At 43.9% G+C, this 19,181-nt stretch overlaps 2 protein-coding genes across 4 annotated transcripts in view; one reads left to right on the top strand and one right to left on the bottom strand.

Annotated features, from left to right (window-relative positions):
- Positions 1–19,181, bottom strand: part of LOC117365127 (dedicator of cytokinesis protein 2-like) — a 1,549,644-nt gene that overhangs the window by 743,165 nt on the left and 787,298 nt on the right. The window lies entirely within an intron of this gene.
- The window catches only part of LOC117365135, a 405,951-nt gene that overhangs the window by 172,769 nt on the left and 214,001 nt on the right, over positions 1–19,181 (top strand). The window contains exon 3 of one of the 3 annotated variants that reach the window (XM_033955132.1): positions 12,830–13,610. The exons of the other annotated variants lie outside the window; for them this stretch is intronic. Within the exon in view, the coding sequence (XP_033811023.1) occupies positions 12,830–13,115 (286 nt within the window). The 3' untranslated portion in view covers positions 13,116–13,610. Of the gene's footprint in view, positions 1–12,829; positions 13,611–19,181 lie in introns of those variants that run through there. 3 annotated transcript variants of the gene reach the window in all.

The following is a 19,181-nucleotide window of genomic DNA, read 5'->3' as shown; positions in this document are numbered from 1 at the left end:
GAACAATCTCTTTTTGTTCCACCTCCAGTTCTTATCCAAACACCACCTTAGACTCCATTAATTCATTGTCACAGGCTTTAAGTGTTGTTTCCTCACCGGATCCTATTTTTATTATCAAAACTGTTTAAGTATATAAATAAGTGACTTAGCGTTAATTCTTATTAAAGTGATTTATCTTATATGTGGTCTTCCTTTCAGGGATAACTTTGCCAACATGTTTCATTGGAAAGTTTTTTCAAGGCCGTTTATCCCTTAAGAAAGCTTTGCGCTACTCCAACTGACCACAGCGTATATTAACATGCATGCATGCATGTGATGTCATTGTGCCAATGTACACGATCCTGAGCTCAGGGAGGTTTGTGTGTGTGTGTGGGGAGGGGGGGCAGAGTATGGGGCAGAATGTGGTGGGATGGTGGGGGGGAGGGTGGAACAGGACAGGACCAGGTGTCCTCTTTTTTTCATGTACATATAAAAAAGGCTAAAAATATAAAATTGCTCGGGTAACCACAACGATACAGACAGACATGCTGGTACGAAGGGGAAGGTGGGGAAGAAATGCAATATTTGAGAGGAAAGAAAGACAATGAACGGAAGACACAGACACAGAAGGTGGGGTATTAGTGTCCTGTCAGATAGTAAATGCTTTGGGTGATATTAGCAATCAAAGACGTCCTTGAATAGCAATGTTTTTAAATTTGTTTTAAATTTCGAGAGGGAGACATTTTCATGAAGATGTGATGGCATTTTGTTCCATCGTGTTGGAGCAGCGAGAAAGCGTACCCTAGCTACTGGCAGCCTGTTATGCTACTGGCAGTGCGGTAGCATATCACCCAGTCAGTCCAGATGCAGGCAGTGCAATCCCCTCCCGGCACCAACACATACTGAAGCATTCCTAATCCCTTCCAAAACTCACACGCATGGTCACAAACCCTTGGATTTCCTCCTGGCACCCTCACACATAATCCTGAACTGCCAATTCCCCTCCCCACACCTGCACATAAGAACCCAAACGCCCAGTCACCCTTTCTGAACCAACAGAAATGGTTTTACATCCACGATTCCCCTCGTGGCACCAGCACACAATCTAAATCACCCACATTCCTCTTATTTTGGTCTCAATGCCTGTGGACCCCCCTCCCCCCAAAAAAAAATCTGCTCCCCTGCCTGAAAAACAGCCCCACTCCCAATCTCACCTGGGACCTACTGGGAGTTGCTCTGGTGATCTCATGGTACTGCATATCACGCATCTCATTAGAGGTCAATACGAATATCCTAGATCCCAGTGCAGTCCCAGGCCATAGCCACTGTTAAATCAGTGCAACTTGAATCTTAGGGGTAGCCTTGCAATATTACCACTAAAGGCCAGACAACCAAATAATGGCACGCTCCCTGATTTAATAGCCTGACCCCTAGTAGTGGTACAACACTACAGTTAGGGGCCAGGTGGCACTATTTTGAAGGTGACAAATGCCAAAATAGGAAGGGTGAGGGTTGTGGCATGCGACTTTGAGGCCCCTCAAGGAGGTCATTTATGTCCTGAATCTGGGCTAAAGAGGTGGGTTTAGAGAGCTACCAGAAAGCAATGGCTGAAGACCTTCCAGAAGGGGCCTGGGAGCCTTGCATTGAGACCAGTGGCCCTTTAATTGTAACCCACCCTGTGAAGTTGTTCTTTTTATATACACAATTGACACATTTCTGCATAAATGAAATTCCTAGCATCTTGCATAATTTAGCTACGGGATGCAAAGGAGCTCAACTGCATCTCATAGCTAAATTGTACAATAAAAGGTAGGTACAAACCTGCAGACATTTATGCAAGTTAGTATATGACACTCAGTTAAAACTGGAACTGGTATATACAGATTGACCCCGTATTTCCTGAGCTGATACTACGGTTGAGATCTGTGGCTTGAAAGAATTTAAACCTGTACACAAGTCAGCAATAACCTGGAAATCTTCACTGGACCAGCACTCTAAAATAATCCCAGTCTTTTGCCTCAAGACCCAGCAGAATAATTCCACGCCCAAGGCAGGCGCCGATGTTTTCTGGGTCAAGTGCCTGCAACAACATGCATAAACCATGAATGCAGAGTCCTAACATGTCTAAAAGCTTCAAAAGATTTGCACCAAGTTAAGTCTGTTGTGAAGAAGCACTGCAGCAGAGCTGCTAATGCATCCTCAGTGCTCCATGGAAAAGAATCGCTGAGAAAAAAACAGTGCGGCATAGCCGTGCGACTTGCTTTTGGACGCACGTTCAATATAATGCTCAGCATTTTTCACCGTTTGGAGGAAGCATGATACTTTGGTAATTCTGGGCTTTCACGTTAACAGTTGCTGCAATACAACACAAAAGAGGACTACAAATATAATCACCCTGGCCCATTTTCATGCATGTTGATCTCCGCGTCAATAATGTGCCTTTATAGAGAACACTTCACTTGCCAATGCCAAAGTGTATTCAACTTTAAGAGATTGGCTGTTACGCCTGCTAGATTAGGTTACATAGAAACATAGAAACATAGAAGATGACGGCAGAAAAGGGCTACAGCCCATCAAGTCTGCCCACTCTGCTTACCCACCCCCTGTCTATGCCCTAATGACCCAATTTCCTTATCTTGACCCTCGTAGGGATCCCACATGGGTATCCCATTTATTCTTAAAGTCTGGCACGCTGTCTGCCTCGATCACCTGCGCTGGAAGCTTGTTCCAATGATCAACCACTCTCTCTGTGAAGAAATACTTTCTGGTGTCGCCATGAAATTTTCCGCCCCTGAGTTTGAGCGGGTGCCCTCTTGTGGCCGAGGGTCCCTTGAGAAAGAAAATATCATCTTCCACTTCGACACGTCCCGTGAGGTACTTAAATGTTTCGATCATGTCTCCCCTCTCCCTACGTTCCTCGAGAGTGTAGAGCTGCAATTTGTTCAGTCTCTCTTCGTACGAATGAACATGCATGGGAGAGATTTGCATACCAAGAAGGCAATGCAGGCAAATCTCTCTAATGCATATTCATTGCGGATATCCAGAAAACCTGGCCTGCCAGTAGATCTCGAGGACCGGACTTGGGCAGCCCTGCACTAGATTATCAGGGAGACTTCTGGGTGAAGTGTGTGGTCTCCTCTAGCACGTGAACTTCCTGGTTGAGGTGGAGGGTGTTAGCTCACAAACCGTAGATAGGGGTCCCCTGAAAAAAATATCTGATCAACCGCAGAGGGGGACCTTTGGTTTGGAGGGACACTTACGATTCAAGGTGGTCAACTGAAGGGAGGTTTGCTGTGGAGGATGGTCTATTAAAAGGGGGTGTTGTTTGGGGAGGCACTGTTTTGGGGGGTCATTTTGCACTACAGCAGCTGCTGAATCTTTTCTGGGTTTGCTGGTGGCAACAAGGCTTAAAATACAGTCCTGTACAGTATCCGACTAAATAGAACTAAGCCAGCTAACCGCTAATGTTCAGTGGCAGACAGCTGGTTGTCTCCTGTTGAATATCCCAATCAGTTTGATCAGTTACAAGTTTGATCGTGAGGGGGGGAGGGGAGGGTAAATTTATTGTTACATATTGTATAAGGTATTGATTATATGATAAGAAAGGGTGGGAAGGGTGGGAGATAAGAGCATATTATTTGTACCAATGATGATTATTAAGTGTTATATTTATTGTTAATTTGTTTGGATATATTGTTACACTTATTGTAAATTTGAAAATGAATAAAGAATTAAAAAGAAAGAATATCCCAATCAGTGACATAGCCGGTTAATGACAATATCTGTTGGCTCACTGGCTAAGTTTAGTAGCCAGCTAGACATGCCAAAATAACAGGATTTATCTGGCCACTATGACTTAGCCAGTCAGCTGATGAATATTGGCTTGGCAGGTTATGTCAAGAGCAGCTGAGAACAGACCAGAAATTCACTGCCAGTTTCTGGATATGGCCCGATATTGAATTTCTGAGTTTGCTGCTGACCATGAGAAGCAGCTGGGTTGCCTCTGGTATTCTGAAAATCAGGTTTTATATGTCTGTCTTGTGAGATGAATGCAGGGCAGATGCTGGGCATGCCGTCTGAGTTTACTGTAAAACCTTTGCACTCATTGCACCTTAAGTTTTGCAGTTAATGTGCTGTGAGTTCAAAACTTTACCAGACTTTAGTAAACATCTATCATAAATAACTAAGGGGGTCAATATTCAAAGCTAACACGCCTTCATCAGGGGTCCCTAATCTGTAAGGTATCAAATCAAACCGCAAAAAAGAATGAACTTAAGCCTGTGTAGTCCAAGAAAAACCGCCGAACAAGTGTCTCTGTATAAGTAAAATAGACTCACTCATTGTTTTCGTAAATGCCTTATTAGTTCTTCATCAGTTTCCATAAAGTCCTCTCATATAAACTGCAAGTTTTATTCATGCATTTTTATTATTATGTTTTTATATTATTTATAAGCAAAACAAAATGTTTTTGTTCTCATATTGTGATTTTTTTTAACTGTTATATGAAAATTGGATGGTCTCGGGACTCAAGGATCTCCCGTATGAGGAAAGGCTGAAAAAACTGCAGCTATACTCACTCGAGGAACGCAGAGAGAGGGGAGACATGATCGAGACGTTCAAATATCTCACGGGCCGTATCGAGGTGGAAGAGGACATCTTCTTTTTCAAAGGCCCCACGGCAACAAGAGGGCATCCGTGGAAAATCAGGGGCGGGAAACTACACGGTGACACCAGGAAATACTTCTTCACCGAGAGGGTGGTTGATCACTGGAATGATCTTCCACTGCAGGTGATCGAGGCCAGCAGTGTGCCTGATTTTAAGTCAAAACGGGATCGTCACGTGGGATCTCTTCACAGAGAAAGATAGGGGAGGGTTATTGGGGTGGGCAGACTTGGTGGGCCGTGGCCCTTATCTGCTGTCTATTTCTATGTTTCTATATTCATTCACTTATATGTGACTGTCCTTCAGATGATACATGTATCCTTAATGCAGGCTTTTGAGCCGAAACACAGACCATGTCAGGTCTGACTTATAAAGATTGACAGAGATGTTTTAAACTTTTACATTAAAACTATTTCTATGAAAGTTGTACTTATCCCTGGTTGATGTGTACGGTTCCACCCCCACTCTTTCTGCACTCGATTGTTTTTTATGGGGTTTTGTTTGTCTGGCATATGAGTGAGAGACACAGCAAAAGGCTTTTTCACTGCTGTGTTCAAAAGTGCCCCTATTGTCCCTTTACTGATCATGTGGGTGCTGCTTCCACCCTATGGATTTTAACTAGTCTTTCCCTACCTCACCCCATTTTAGCCTCTCCAAACAGCTGAGTCACCAATCAGCCAGATTTTAACCCTCCCCTCTCTCCTGGCCAATCAACCATGCACGGGTGCCTATTTTAGAAAAGTCTGCAACCCCAGATGTCAAAACCTGGCTATGCCTCTGCTCTGTAGTACTACTGTAGCAAGTTGTTTTTTAAACACATGTAACCCTGGGTTTGGTGGGAGCACCAGACCACACAAATACATTATTTTTGAACAGGGCAGTTCCCAGAAATAACGTCAGAAGGGAGCGCCAAGGCTGGCACGACCAGCAGGTTGGTCCCGTGAACAGGAAGTTGTGTCAGAGCAGGGTTACCAGACGTCCTGGAAAACCCAGACATGTCCTCTTTTTAGAGGACTTTCCGGGTGCCCATAGGGATGTCCAAAGCCCAGCAGTTTGCCTGGGATTTGGAAGTCCTGAGCTCGGAGACTGCGTCTGGAAGCCTTTGCGCATGCACGGCCATCACTGTGATGATGTCATATACATGCAGGCATGCATGTGACTTCATTGCATCGACATCCGTGCATGCATGGAGGCTTCCAAATGCGGCCTTTGAGCTCAGGGAGGTTTGTGTGAGGGCTGGGCTGGGGGAGGAATAGGGCTGAGCCAGAGATAGAATGGGGCGGGGCTGGGGCAGAACAGAGGAAATCTGGCAACCCTATGTCGGAGGGAAATCTTGGGGCTGGTGCAAGCAGCAGGTATAAGTCACTGCTCATTGCCAGCCAAGAAATATAGGACTTTAAAGATACTGGGAGTTGGGAGAGTGGAAATAAGAGGCCGCTGATCACCCGAAGGTAGGGGTGGAAAGGTAGGGGAGGGAGAGATGGGGGGGGGGGGCGACACACCTTGGGGTTAAACCTAAGTCTGGCTACCAGGACCTAAACAAAACACTAGATAAAATAAAACTTAATTTATAGAAAAATGCATCAAATTAAAATGAGGTCACACACCTGTGTGTGATGTCACCAATTGATTTCTGCGCACACTCGGAGGCCCTGTAGAAGCAGCCCCGAGATTAGTGTGCTGTTGTGAGTGGATAAGAGGAGATAGTGGATGCTGTGGATAGGCAGACTGGGAGGGCCATTTGGCCTTCACTGCCATCATATTTCTATGTTTCTATGTCTTCTTCTCCTTAGCAGTCTGCACTCCTTCCCCTTCCTTAATTGGAGAAAAAGTACATCAAAGTGGAGTCCCAAAAGAAAAACATAAGGAAACAGGTATTTAAACTCACCCTTAAATGTTACTTATCAAAATACCAAGGTCATATCTACACCTGCATTTCTGCACAGAGGAGAGGAAACTCACAAACGAAAAGAGTGACTCAGGCAAGAGACCAGAACAAAGAATAAACCCCAGAAAGACATAAATCTAAGCATATGACAAGGTAGCAAGAATGTCATCAATCATATTTGACCCTGTAGCAAAGAGGGGAATGAAAGTGATCCTACAATTGAACACATGAGCAAGCAAATACAACAGGCACAAGCAGTCAGCTCTCCCTTGAAAAAAAAAAAGAAATAAAAAGATGTCACAAAAGTAAACCCAAGGTCAGAAATTTACCATTATAGCTTCGTAGGGCAGTGGGAAAAATACGAACAGTCCAACTTAATGAAAGAGAAGACTGCCATTCTTTAGCACACAATACAGATAGAAGTCATGTGGGCAGAAAAGCATGAACAACAAACAGGCTGGCACCACATGGAATCGAACTTGCAGTGATACATACAAATACATATACAAACCATCCACATAGTGCCCCCAGTGCCTCCTTCCTATCTCCTTAGTGCCTCCTTCCTATGTCCTTAATGACCCTTCCCATGTCCTTAGTGCCCTTTCCTATGTCCTTAATGCCCCCAGTGCCTCCTTCCTATGTCCTTAGTTCCCCTATGTCCTTAGTGCCCCCAGTGCTTCCTTCCTATGTCCTTAGTGCCCCTTCCTATGTCCTTAATGCCTCCAATGCCTCCTTATCAAACTTTCAGGAAGTCAATCAAAACTTATCTCTTTGACAAATTTCTCTGATCTCCACTTCTGCTTTGATGCATTCCTAAAACACTCCCAGATAAACTCGGTTAATCTTAACACACTAATGTAATTTTGAAAGTTTTTTGTATTATCGCTGTCTGTATACAGTCTCTTCCTCTGTAAACCACTCTGAACTATTAGTGGTATTGCGGTATATAAAAATAAAGTTATTATTATTATTCCTATGTCCTTAGTGCCCCTTCCTATGTCCTTAATGCCCCCAGTGCCTCCTTCCTATGTTCTTAGTGCCCCCTCCCTCCTGAAGCCACACAGAAGCCTGCCTGCCCCCAAGCTGACCTACTGCCTCTTCCTCCTCCCCCCAGTCCGCCGCCCATCACCCACCTTTACCTGCTACATTAAATTACAGCCCTGGTGCCCAACTACAGGAAGGGAAAGGACAGCGCATGCAGCAATTGCACACCGTCGGCCCACAAGCCTTCCCCCCCCCCCCCGATGTAAATTCTGACGTCGGAGAGAATGTCCGAGCCAGTCAACCACTGTTTGGCTGGCCCGGACCTTCTCTCCAACGTCAGAATTGACGTTGGGGGAAGGCTTGTGGGCTGATAGTGTGCAATTGCTGCACGATCTGGCCTTTCCCTTCCTGTAGTTGGGCACCAGGGCTGTAATTTAATATAGCGGCGGGAGGGCGGCGAATGACGCACGTTGAGAAACCCTGGGCTACGGCTAATGCCAGCTCTGGAGCCAGGGGCAATTTTTGGGGAGGCCAAGGCCCCTGTGGCCTCCCACGTTCCGACGCCTATGATAGCAGCAGTAGAAAAGATTCAAAGAAGAGCAACCAAGATGATAAAGGAACTCCTCTCATATGAGGAAAGCCTATAAAGGTTAGGGCTCTTCATCTTGGAAAAGAGATGGTTGAGGGGAGATATGATTGAAGTCAACAAAATCCTGACTGGAGCAGAATGCGTACAAGTGGACTGATTTTTCACTCCGTCAAAAATTACAAAGACTAGGGGATACTCAATGAAGTTACAGGGAAATACTTTTAAAACCAATTGGAGGTAATTTTTTTCACTCAGAGAATAGTTAAGCTCTGGAGCGCATTGCCAGAGGTTGTGGTAAGAGTGGATAGTGTAGTTGGTTTAAAAAAGGTTTGGACAATTTCCTGGAGGAACAGTCCATAGTCTGTTATTGTGAAAGACATGGGGGAAGCCACTGCTTGCCCTGGATTGGTGGCATGGAATGTTGCTACTCCTTGGGTTTTGGCCAGGTACTAGGGACCTGGATTGGCTACCATGAGAATGAGCTACTGGGCTTGATGGACCATTGATCTGACCCAGTAAGGCTATTCTTATGTTCTCCAAAATGAACAAAACTGTGCTCAGTGCACTTAAAGAGCTATCATGTAATTTTGAGCAAAACTAAATACTATGTTCAAATGCTTGAAACAAATATACAATGTACTTATCTGTTTACTGCAGGAATTTATTCTTAAATGTTCCCCTTAAATAATGCCCGACACCTTGGGTTTTGTCTGACAAACTGCATCAGGAACTTGGGTGAGTTGAAGCCCCAATGTTCCTTATGAAATGATCCATAACTTCAGGGCTTCTAGCTGTTGCCTTGCAATCCTTTGCCTTATAAACTGTTTTCCCCCAATATGGAAGTACTGCAAGGAGCTGCAAGAGGTTGCGGCAGCCATTTTGGATTTCAGCCCCAAGGAGGCAGGAGCAAGGGAGACTGTATTCCTGTTCCAAAAGACCCTACCAGGTACACAGATAGGCCTGGGGCATGCCTATCTGGACATCAGAGGGAGGGGTTTGTTGGGGGGGACCTGGCACTTCACTGGAGTGGGTGGAAAGGGGGTTTCAGAGACCTGTCATGGGTGTCAACAGTGGCATAGTAAGGGGCAGGGAATGGATCACCCCGGGCACCATCTTGGTGGGAGCACCAGCTCTTCTCTTCTCTGCCCCTCCCCTCCCCCCTCCCTTACCTCTTTAGCTTATCGTGGTCTTTTCCGAGCTTCCTAGTAGTCTCTGACTCTGCCATGCAAATATATTAAAATGAGGTCATTAATATTTAAACAAGCACTCCGAGCAATTCCATAACCTCGCTGTCCTACATTTGTGATCAAAATTTTCAGGCAGGTCTGAGCTGTTGTAACCTTACTTTCTGGTCAGTACCTGAGCGTTGATTCACTTGGTTCATAGACAACAACGCGGAAGACAAAGGTGCGCACCGACAACTGAGCGCAAGATGGAGGCGCACGCCAAAGAAAATTACTGTTTTTAGGGGCTCCGATGGGGGGTTTTGTTGGGGAGCACCCCCAGTTTACTTAATACAAATCGCGCCGGCGTTGTGGGGGGTTTGGGGGGTTGTAACCCCCCACATTTTACTATAAAATTAACTTTTTCCCTAAAAACAGGGAAAAAGTGAAGTTTTCAGTAAAATGTGGGGGGTTACAACCCCCCAAACCCCCCACAATGCCCCCACAACGCGGCGCGATCTGTATTAAGTAAAGTGGGGGGTTCCCCCCCACGCCCCCCCGTCGGAGCCCTAAAAACAGTAATTTTCTTTGGCGCGCACCTCCGCACTGCGCTCAATTGTCTGCTCGTGCCTTTGTCCCGGCACGCTTTTGACCTGACACCGATTCACTTAGGCATTGATAGGAAAGTAAGGCTTGACAGCTCAGACCTGCCAGAACATTTTGATGCTTCTAAGGAACGCCCCCCTCCCCCGGCAGTGGGAGGATGCTCACTCTCTCCTGATGCCAAATAACACCCCCGCCCCTGACACACACACACCCCTGGCAGCAGGAGGGATGCCTACTCTCTCCCATCGCTAAGCAACACTCCCTGACACTCCCCCAGCAGCGGGAGGAATGCCCTCTCCCTCCCGCCGCCAAACAGCCACCCTGACACCCCCCCTAAGCAGCAGGAGGGATGCCCACTCCCTCATGCCGCCAAACAACAGCCCCCCCCCAAAGGGCTTCTGACAGCACCCTCCGCCCACCGGATTTTACTGCCACCATTTGAGAATCTTCCCCTAAATTCTTGAGGCAATACCACTATGCAATTTTATAAAAGGTCTTTTATGTGCAATTTTACAATACAATACAGGCTTTACACACAGACCTCCCCCCACCCCCCACCCCCACACACTATATGTCTCAGCTATATGTCTCAGGCCATGTGTTGTGGTTTGTTGGAGCACTGTAGGTGCCTTACGACAACAGGGTATCATTCATTCTGTCCTAAATTTTGTAATTCCTTATCTGTAGAGAGATGTTTCAGGAATGATTTAGCTTTAAGGAGAAATCTGAGAAGGTTTGTGTTTACTCAGACCTATGATCATTAAGTTTAAAATGAAGACAATTGATTTTATCTACCTTTGTTAAATTATATTAGTATATACAGTTACTTGCCGTTTTTTATCTGTAATCTGAGGAGAATTTGCCAATGAGTGGGGAGAAAAGTATGTTTAAAAATAAGTGTGTGTGTGTTTGCTCGTACAGTTTGTGGTGTGCCTTTCTAGCACAGAATGGTGGTGCTAAAGCCAAAAGAAATGACCTCTCCAAGGACACATTCAAGGACTTTGTTCAATATTAGTGGGTGTTCAAGCACCCACAGCACCCACTGAACTGGCTCCTATCTTTTCTAGTATTGCTTGTTTCAGGTCAAAGAGTAGTGAAGTCTCAGAACGTGTCTTGTGTAAAAATCTCCCTTTCGCCAGGCCCGTAATATGTCTGTGTTAAGTTATTCTGTATTGTATACAGTAGTTGTGAACAGTTAGAGCAGTCTGTTGAGAGTGTAGAGCTGCAATTTGTTCAGTCTCTCTCGTATGAAGAGAGACTGAACAAATTGCAGCTCTACACTCTCGAGGAACGTAGGGAGAGGGGAGACATGATCGAAACATTTAAGTACCTCACGGGATGTGTCGAAGTGGAAGATGATATTTTCTTTCTCAAGGGACCCTCGGCCACAAGAGGGCACCCGCTCAAACTCAGGGGCGGAAAATTTCATGGCGACACCAGAAAGTATTTCTTCACAGAGAGAGTGGTTGATCATTGGAACAAGCTTCCAGTGCAGGTGATCGAGGCAGACAGCGTGCCAGACTTTAAGAATAAATGGGATACCCATGTGGGATCCCTACGAGGGTCAAGATAAGAAAATTGGGTCATTAGGGCATAGACAGGGGGTGGGTAAGCAGAGTGGGCAGACTTGATGGGCTGTAGCCCTTTTCTGCCATCATGTTTCTATAATCAGAAAGTTCTATGACATTACAATGCAGGTGTAAAGAGCCTTAGCCTATAGGAAGAGGAGATGCAAATGTTAAGAGCCTTAGCCAATAGGGAGAGGAGGAGAGAGTGGCTGCTGCAGACACCAGAAAGTATTTCTTCACAGAGAGAGTGGTTGATCATTGGAACAAGCTTCCAGTGCAGGTGATCGAGGCAGACAGCATGCCAGACTTTAAGAATAAATGGGATACCCATGTGAGATCCCTACGAGGGTCAAGATAAGGAAATTGGGTCATTAGGGCATAGACAGGGGGTGGGTAAGCAGAGTGGGCAGACTTGATGGGCTGTAGCCCTTTTCTGCCATCATGTTTCTATAATCAGAAAGTTCTATGACATCACAATGCAGGTGTAAAGAGCCTTAGCCTATAGGAAGAGGAGATGCAAATGTTAAGAGCCTTAGCCAATAGGGAGAGGAGGAGAGAGTGGCTGCTGCAGACACCAGAAAGTATTTCTTCACAGAGAGAGTGGTTGATCATTGGAACAAGCTTCCAGTGCAGGTGATTGAGGCAGACAGCGTGCCAGACTTTAAGAATAAATGGGATACCCATGTGGGATCCCTATGAGGGTTGAGATAAGGAAATTGGGTCATTAGGGCATAGACAGGGGGTGGGTAAGCAGAGTGGGCAGACTTGATGGGCTGTAGCCCTTTTCTGCCGTCATCTTCTATGTTTCTATGTTTCTATCCGTCCTAAGGGAGGTGGGATGGAGACTGAAATTTCAGTGTAATACAAAGTAGACATGTTGTTTGGGAAGGAATTATTTTCCCTGATGTACAGTCCTGTTCTTAAAGGTATAAGAGGAAGGCAAATTGTGTTCAGAGGTTGAGATAAGATTTTTTTTTTTTTTTCTCGTCGTGCATTTTCCTTAAGTTACTTGTTCTTGTGATACTATTTATTCCAATATGAAATAAAAATGTTTATTTTTCTATTTTTTTTTTCTTCTTGAATCTTGGATTCCAAAGCTGGCTATTATTACATTTAAATGTGGCACTGTATAGCCAAGGGCTCCTTTTACAAAGCTGCGCTAGCGGTTTTAACGCACCCACTGGATTAGCGCGCGCTAGCCGGAAATCTACCGCCTGCTCCAAAGAAGGCAGTAGTGACTAGTGTGTGCGGCAATTTAGCGCGCGTTAAGGCCCTAGCGCGGCTTTGTAAAAGGAGCCCTAAGTGTTTTCAGTGCTTTTGCCTCTAGTTGAAGCTGGTATATGGTAACAGCTGCTCAGTGTAATTTTTTTTTTTTTCTGTTGATATCAGCAGGGAAACTCTGCAGGTCCCTAAAGAGCTAATGAGGCTCCCGGAAATTGGAACGAAACCTATAGGAGGTAATTCTGTAAAAAGTCACCAAATGTCGCGGTTGTTGTTGTTAGGTGCCATCGACTCGTGCTCGAGTCCCAGCAACTTTATGAGTTGCGGATCTAAAAAGAAATTGATTTTGTGCTCGTCCGGAAAGGTCCTCCAGAGCCATCCCCATGGATGTTTTCAACGTGTCCAGCCATCTGGTCGCCCTCTTCGCCTGGTGCCTACAATCTTCCCAAAGTGATGTCCTTCGCCAGTGACCTTTCTCGTCTGATGGTGGGACCAAAATAAGACAGTCGTAACTTCATCGTTTGGGCTTTGAGTGACATAGCCAGTTTGATCTCTTCCAGAATCGATTTGTTATTGCATGCTATCAGCCCCATTTTAAACGGGTTATAGTAGTGGGACTTAAGCTGTGCATTTTAGTGCATTTCAGTTTTCACCAGTATTTTATAACAGAATCTGCCAACATAGAGCCTCTTCTAAAACACGGGAGAAAAGGATGTTTATGTGCCAAGTGCATACAGAGCTCAGCTTAAAAACCCATCCATTCTTCCAGGCTTTGTTGACTGCGTGCAGGTAGGGGCTAGCTTGAACAACCAGGATGACTCTTTTATTGCGATTGTTTACTTCCTCTTTTCTTTCCTGTTTTTAAATTGTAGTTCCTTTCCTTTGACTTTAATTTTAATTGTAAACCGCTTTGTTTGCTCTGACATAAACCCCCTCTTTTACAAAGGTGTGCTAAGCTTTTTAGCGTGCAATAAATATTATCACACGCTAAACACTAACGTGTGCATGTTATCCTATGGACGCTTTAGCGGTTAATGTACATGTTGATTTAATGCGTGCTAAATCCGCGCTAAAATGCTTAGTTCGCCTTTGTAAAAGAGGGCCAAAGTTGTATATCAAGTACACCATAGACCCCATATAACGCCAATATTGGGGTCCAAGATATTTGATCACATTATAAGTGAATCTGCATTATATGAGTGTCCAAAGAATAAGAAATAATAACAAAAATAAAAAAAGGGTTTACCCATTGGCCATGTTGTAAGCGGTTCCACGTTATATAGGGTCTATGGTGTATCACCTTAAACATAAACAAACATTTTAGAAAAATAAATGTCTAAAAAATTGACGGTTTCAAGCCAGCACATAGTCAGTTATTTTTTGATCTTGGAAACATAACTAATTATTATCTTGATGCTGTACAGTGACTTTTTTTTTTTTTTCCCCTTTGACATTTGGGGAGATAAAAAATCATTGGAGAATTAAGGGGGCATCCCCCCTCCCCCTAGTCCATCCAGGGTTGTGTTCAATAGCAGCTGTGATCCTAAATGTACTTTGTAGCAGGTGGAAATCCTGATGTCAATCTTTTAGGAAATAGATGTTTTAGTTCCCTTCTGAAATGGGGAATAAATGTCTTTGAGGGGCCGCTGAAGAGTTCTCAGTCCAACCAAGAAGAGAATGATGTGGAGTTACACTTTTCTTGACACTTTTCATTTCATTTCATATAAGAACATAACATACGAACATAATCATTGCCTCTGCCGGGTCAGACCAGGGGTCCATCGTGCCCAGCAGTCCGCTCCTACGGCGGCCCCCCAGGTCCATGACCTGTAAGTGATCCTTTACCTAAATCTTTTATTCCCTAATCATTTTATATCCTGTATAGTAACCCTCTATCTATACCCTTCAATCCCCTTCTCCTTCAGGAAATCATCCAATCCCTTTTTGAAACCCAATATCGTACTCTGTCCTATCACCTCTTCTGGAATCGCATTCTAGGTGTCTACCACCCTCTGAGTGAAGAAGAACTTCCTAGCATTTGTTCTGAATCTGTCTCCTTTCAATTTTTCTGAATGCCCTCTTGTTTTGACAGTATTCTATGAAGCCTGCAAGTAGTTGCTAGACTTTTCCATAACCTGTCCATTCTCTCCCATATCCATGGTCCCCTTGAAGTTACATGTTAGAGCATTTAGACGTGAATTAATAGAAAAGAGCCTAGGTGCATTTACACGTGTAACTACTATTGCCCACCTTGTAGCCACATTACTGTCATTTCAGTGCCAACAGTTACATGTTGTTTCATGTTTTATTAGGATTTTATATACCGCCTATCAAGGTTATCTAAGTGGTTTTAAAATCAGGTATTTAATCAGCACCTAATTTATGGCATGCTATATAAAATTAGAAAGGTGGAGGGGTATAATCAAAAGTCCGATTTGAATGTAGGGTGCTAGTTGCCCAAAGTTGGCAGCAGCAAAATGTCCATTCTCGAAAAGTATGTCCAAAATATTTATTTTTTGAAAATCATCTATCTGTACGTCCAGACATTTGATCGTCCAGACCGCCACTACATCTATCTTTAACCACATTCTCAACCAAAAATTTGTCCAAGTCCCAAATGCCCAGAACCAGACCTTTTGGACATGGGAGGGGCCAGCATTGTGATGGGCTGACAACCCAGACATGGCAAGAGAGCAGTGGGGCACCTTACAGGGCACTACTGTGAACTACACAGAAAGGGTGCCACATAATTATCTCACCACAACTCCCTTATAGGCTATGGTGAGCCCCCATGGCTGCATATTTTTTTAAACTCTGTAAACCGTGTCGAGCTCCACTTCAGTGGAGAAGATGCGGTATATAAACCTAAGGCTTAGTTTAGTTTAGTTTAGTAAGTAGAGTTTTTGAGGGGTTTGGTGGGCTCACATTTTCCACCATGAATGTAGTGGTTAAGAGTGACTTATGGACCTGGGTCTCCTCTCTATGGTTCACTAGCCCCCCTCCCCCCGACTATTTAAGACATCTGTGTGCAGCTGTACTATGCTTTCCTATACTAGGTGCTGATGTTCCGGAGACAGGTATGTATGTTTTTATTCTGAACTTTGTGGGGGTGGGATGGGTCAGTGAACATGGAGGGGGGAATCTTTTCTTTGTCCCTGCAGTGGTTATCTTGATTCCTCTGCTTTGAACATACTGATACATTCCTTGGTAATCTACTGTTTGGACTACTGCAATTCATTATACAAAGGAATAACACAGAAGGAGATCAGACATCTACAAATCGTACAAAACACTGCAATAAAAATTACCGAAAATGCTAAAAAAAAAAAAATATGACCACATTACACCACTTCTAATAAAAACACACTGGCTCCCCATACCACATAGAATAATCTATAAAATCACACTCAACATACAAAGTGATTCACAACAACCAACCAGATTTCCTAAATAATATGCTAATTCCGTATACTCCGCCCGGAATACTCAGATCCCAGTCATAAAACCTGCTTACCGTTCCCTCGCTCCGCATTTTGAGTACCACACGCACATCAAATTTTGTAGTCACCGTCCCGACCATATGGAATTCATTACCCACCGAATTACGCAATGAAAAATCTCTAGAAAAATTTAAAAGAAAACTTAAAGCATTCCTCTTCAAAGACGCCTATAATCTTTAAAACCTTTTTAGTCAAATCGTTACAAGTCCTCCTTGCTCTGGCTCTCAGGTGAGATTCCACCTCCTCTTGTATTACCCCTCATTGGTAACCAAAAGGTATCCAAAATGACCAGATAACCACTGCAGGACAAAGTAAAGACATTGCCCCCCCCCCCCCCGGGAGAAGGTTAGTAGTAAATACTACAATACATAAAGGAATACACAGTTAATATATTTAGAGCAAATCAAGATAGTTCTCCTCTATGTGAGCAAAATAAATGAAGGGCTAGCATGGGTGGAAGCTATTTCCACACTCTGAGTTCGATAAACTAGACATTTACTTGTATCTTTTTTTTTTTTTTTATTCCACTGTTAGCACAAATCCTCCAAAACTGCACTAACAGCAACTGTTGTAGAACAAATCAATACCGTAACAAGCCCAGAGTGCCTGCCAAGAGATTTATCATTATTAGAAAAGGAGAAAGAGAGAAAGATGAAATTGTTTTCCATTGAAAGAGGAGCCTTTTAAAAAAAAAATGTATTTCTAAAAACTCAAAATTTACAGGTAAGGAGACAGAGCCAGGGCCATCCGCCTTCGGCTTGAAAAGAATGATGTAATTTTAGAGCAGTGAGACAAGGCAGGAAAAGAAAGGGAGACGGATAGGTGAGGCGTGCAGAAGCCATGGAACAAAGTGAAAGGCAAGAGTCTGATTTACTACCACTGCTAACCAGAAACCTCTGATGTTTGTAGAGTAACCAGCAGCATTATGGGAGGGGCCTGGAAGGCAAATCCATCAGTCTTGGTTAGTACCTTGATGGATTTTAGAATGTTGAAAATTAATAGCACACTTGATTCACTTCTATAGAAGGAAAACACAAGAACATAAAACACACAATAGATTCAGCCAAGGGAAATCTTGCCTTACCAATTTGCTATATATTTTTTTGAAGGCGTGAATAAATATAGACAAAGGAGAGACTGTTGATGCAGTGTATCTAGAATTTCAGAATGCTTTTGACAAAGCCCATCATGAGAGAGAGAGACTCTTTAAAAAATGAAAAAGCCATGGGATAGGAGGCAATGTTTTCTATCAATTGTAATTTCCAATTCCTTCTTCCCTTTTGTTTCTGTTCGTCCATGTCTGTAAATCATTTTTTTTTCCCCTGGTCTGTTTTAGCCTAAATTATTTTTTAATTGGTATAATATTAAGGTATTTTGTACACCGCCCAGAAGGTTCAAGTGGGTGGTATAGTAAATTTGAAATAAACTTGAAACTTGAATGTTCTGTCGACTGGGAACAGGTTAAAAGACTGAAAATAGAGAATAGGGTTACATTGTGAGTTCTCCACATGGAGGAAGGTGAAAAATGGAGTGCAGCAAACATCTTTCTACTGGGACTGGTGCTATCTAATTTATTTATAAATGATCTGGAAAAGGGAATAATGAGTGAAGTGATTACATTTGCAGATGTTACAAAACTATTCAGAGTTGTTTAACGCATACAGACTGCGTGAAATTGCAGGAAGACCTTAGGAAGTTAGAAGATGGAGCGACAAATTAAATGTAATGTAGCAAGTGCAAAGTGATGCACATTGGGAAGAACAACTCAAATTATAGCTAATTGATACTAGGTTCCACATTAGGAGTCACCCACATAGGAAAAAAAGATTTAGGTATCATCATGAACAATGGGTTGAAATCTGCTCAATGTGCAGTGATGGTCAAGAAATCAAAAAGAACGTTAGGAATTATTAGGAAAAGAAGAGAAACTATAACAAAGAATACAATAATGCCTTTGTATCACACTATGGTGTGACCTCACCTTGAGTATTGTGTACAATTCTGGTCACTACATCCCCCACAAAAGATACACTTCTCCCTCCGTATTCATGGTGGTTGAGGGCAGAACATGAGTGCAAATATGGAAAAAACACAAATAACTTTTTATATGTTATTCATGGTTTTTTGTAACAGCCATCCTTTAATATATTGGGAAGCAGCGATTGTGAAAGCTTGGAAGCAGCGATTTTCAGGGTGAAAGCTGGTAAGCGCCAAACTTTTTATCGGTACAGTACTTTATTTATGATGTAATTGGGGGGGGGGAGGCAAAAAAATCACGTGAAACTGCGAGTGCTGAAACCGCAAATACGGAGGTAGAAGTGTATAACGGAATTGGAAAAAGATACAAATACAGGCAACCAAAACAATTAAGGGGATGGAACTCTTCTCATATGAGGCAAGCAGACCTGGATTAACCATTAAGCAAAATAAGCAAGTGATTAGGATTTCCTCTGACATGTCCTCCTTCTGAGGACATCCAAAACCCGGCACTTTGTCCAGGTTTTGAAAAGCTTCCAACAAATCGCCATCGGGCAGGAGGGCATGCCCGCATGCATGCCCTCCTGCCAATGAGAGCAGGCAGCGGGAGGGCGGGGCTGGGGCAGGGCTAAGGCGGGACTGGGGCCTAATGGGGCGGGAAATGGGTGGAACTGGGTGGGCCTGGGGGCAGGTCTAGGGGTCCAGATTGCCTAGCTTAATGTACCGAGGGAAGTGATACACCACAGAGTGTTTTTGTCCCTGTAGTTATCCTGTCCTTAACTCCTTCAATGCCATCTGCCAAACCCATTATCCAACATGAATTTCAGTGTTTTTCTAATCATTAATGTTTCTCAGCACTTATTGGCAAGCTTGTACAAAGCTGCACTGCTGAGCGGTGCGTGCTGGACATCAAGCTGCCTATAGAAGCAGAACGGGCGACTTGGCATTTAGCATGCACTACTTGGAAGCGCAGCTTCATAAAAGGACCCAATCGAGTCTTACCCCCCTCTTTTACTAAGGTGCGCTAACCAATTAGCGCACAC

This window comes from Geotrypetes seraphini, chromosome 1 (assembly GCF_902459505.1).
Source record: "Geotrypetes seraphini chromosome 1, aGeoSer1.1, whole genome shotgun sequence".
Taxonomy (NCBI): Eukaryota; Metazoa; Chordata; class Amphibia; order Gymnophiona; family Dermophiidae; genus Geotrypetes; species Geotrypetes seraphini.
The sequence above is the reverse complement of the archived record's forward strand: the minus strand, read 5'-3'. Positions and strand labels throughout refer to the sequence as shown.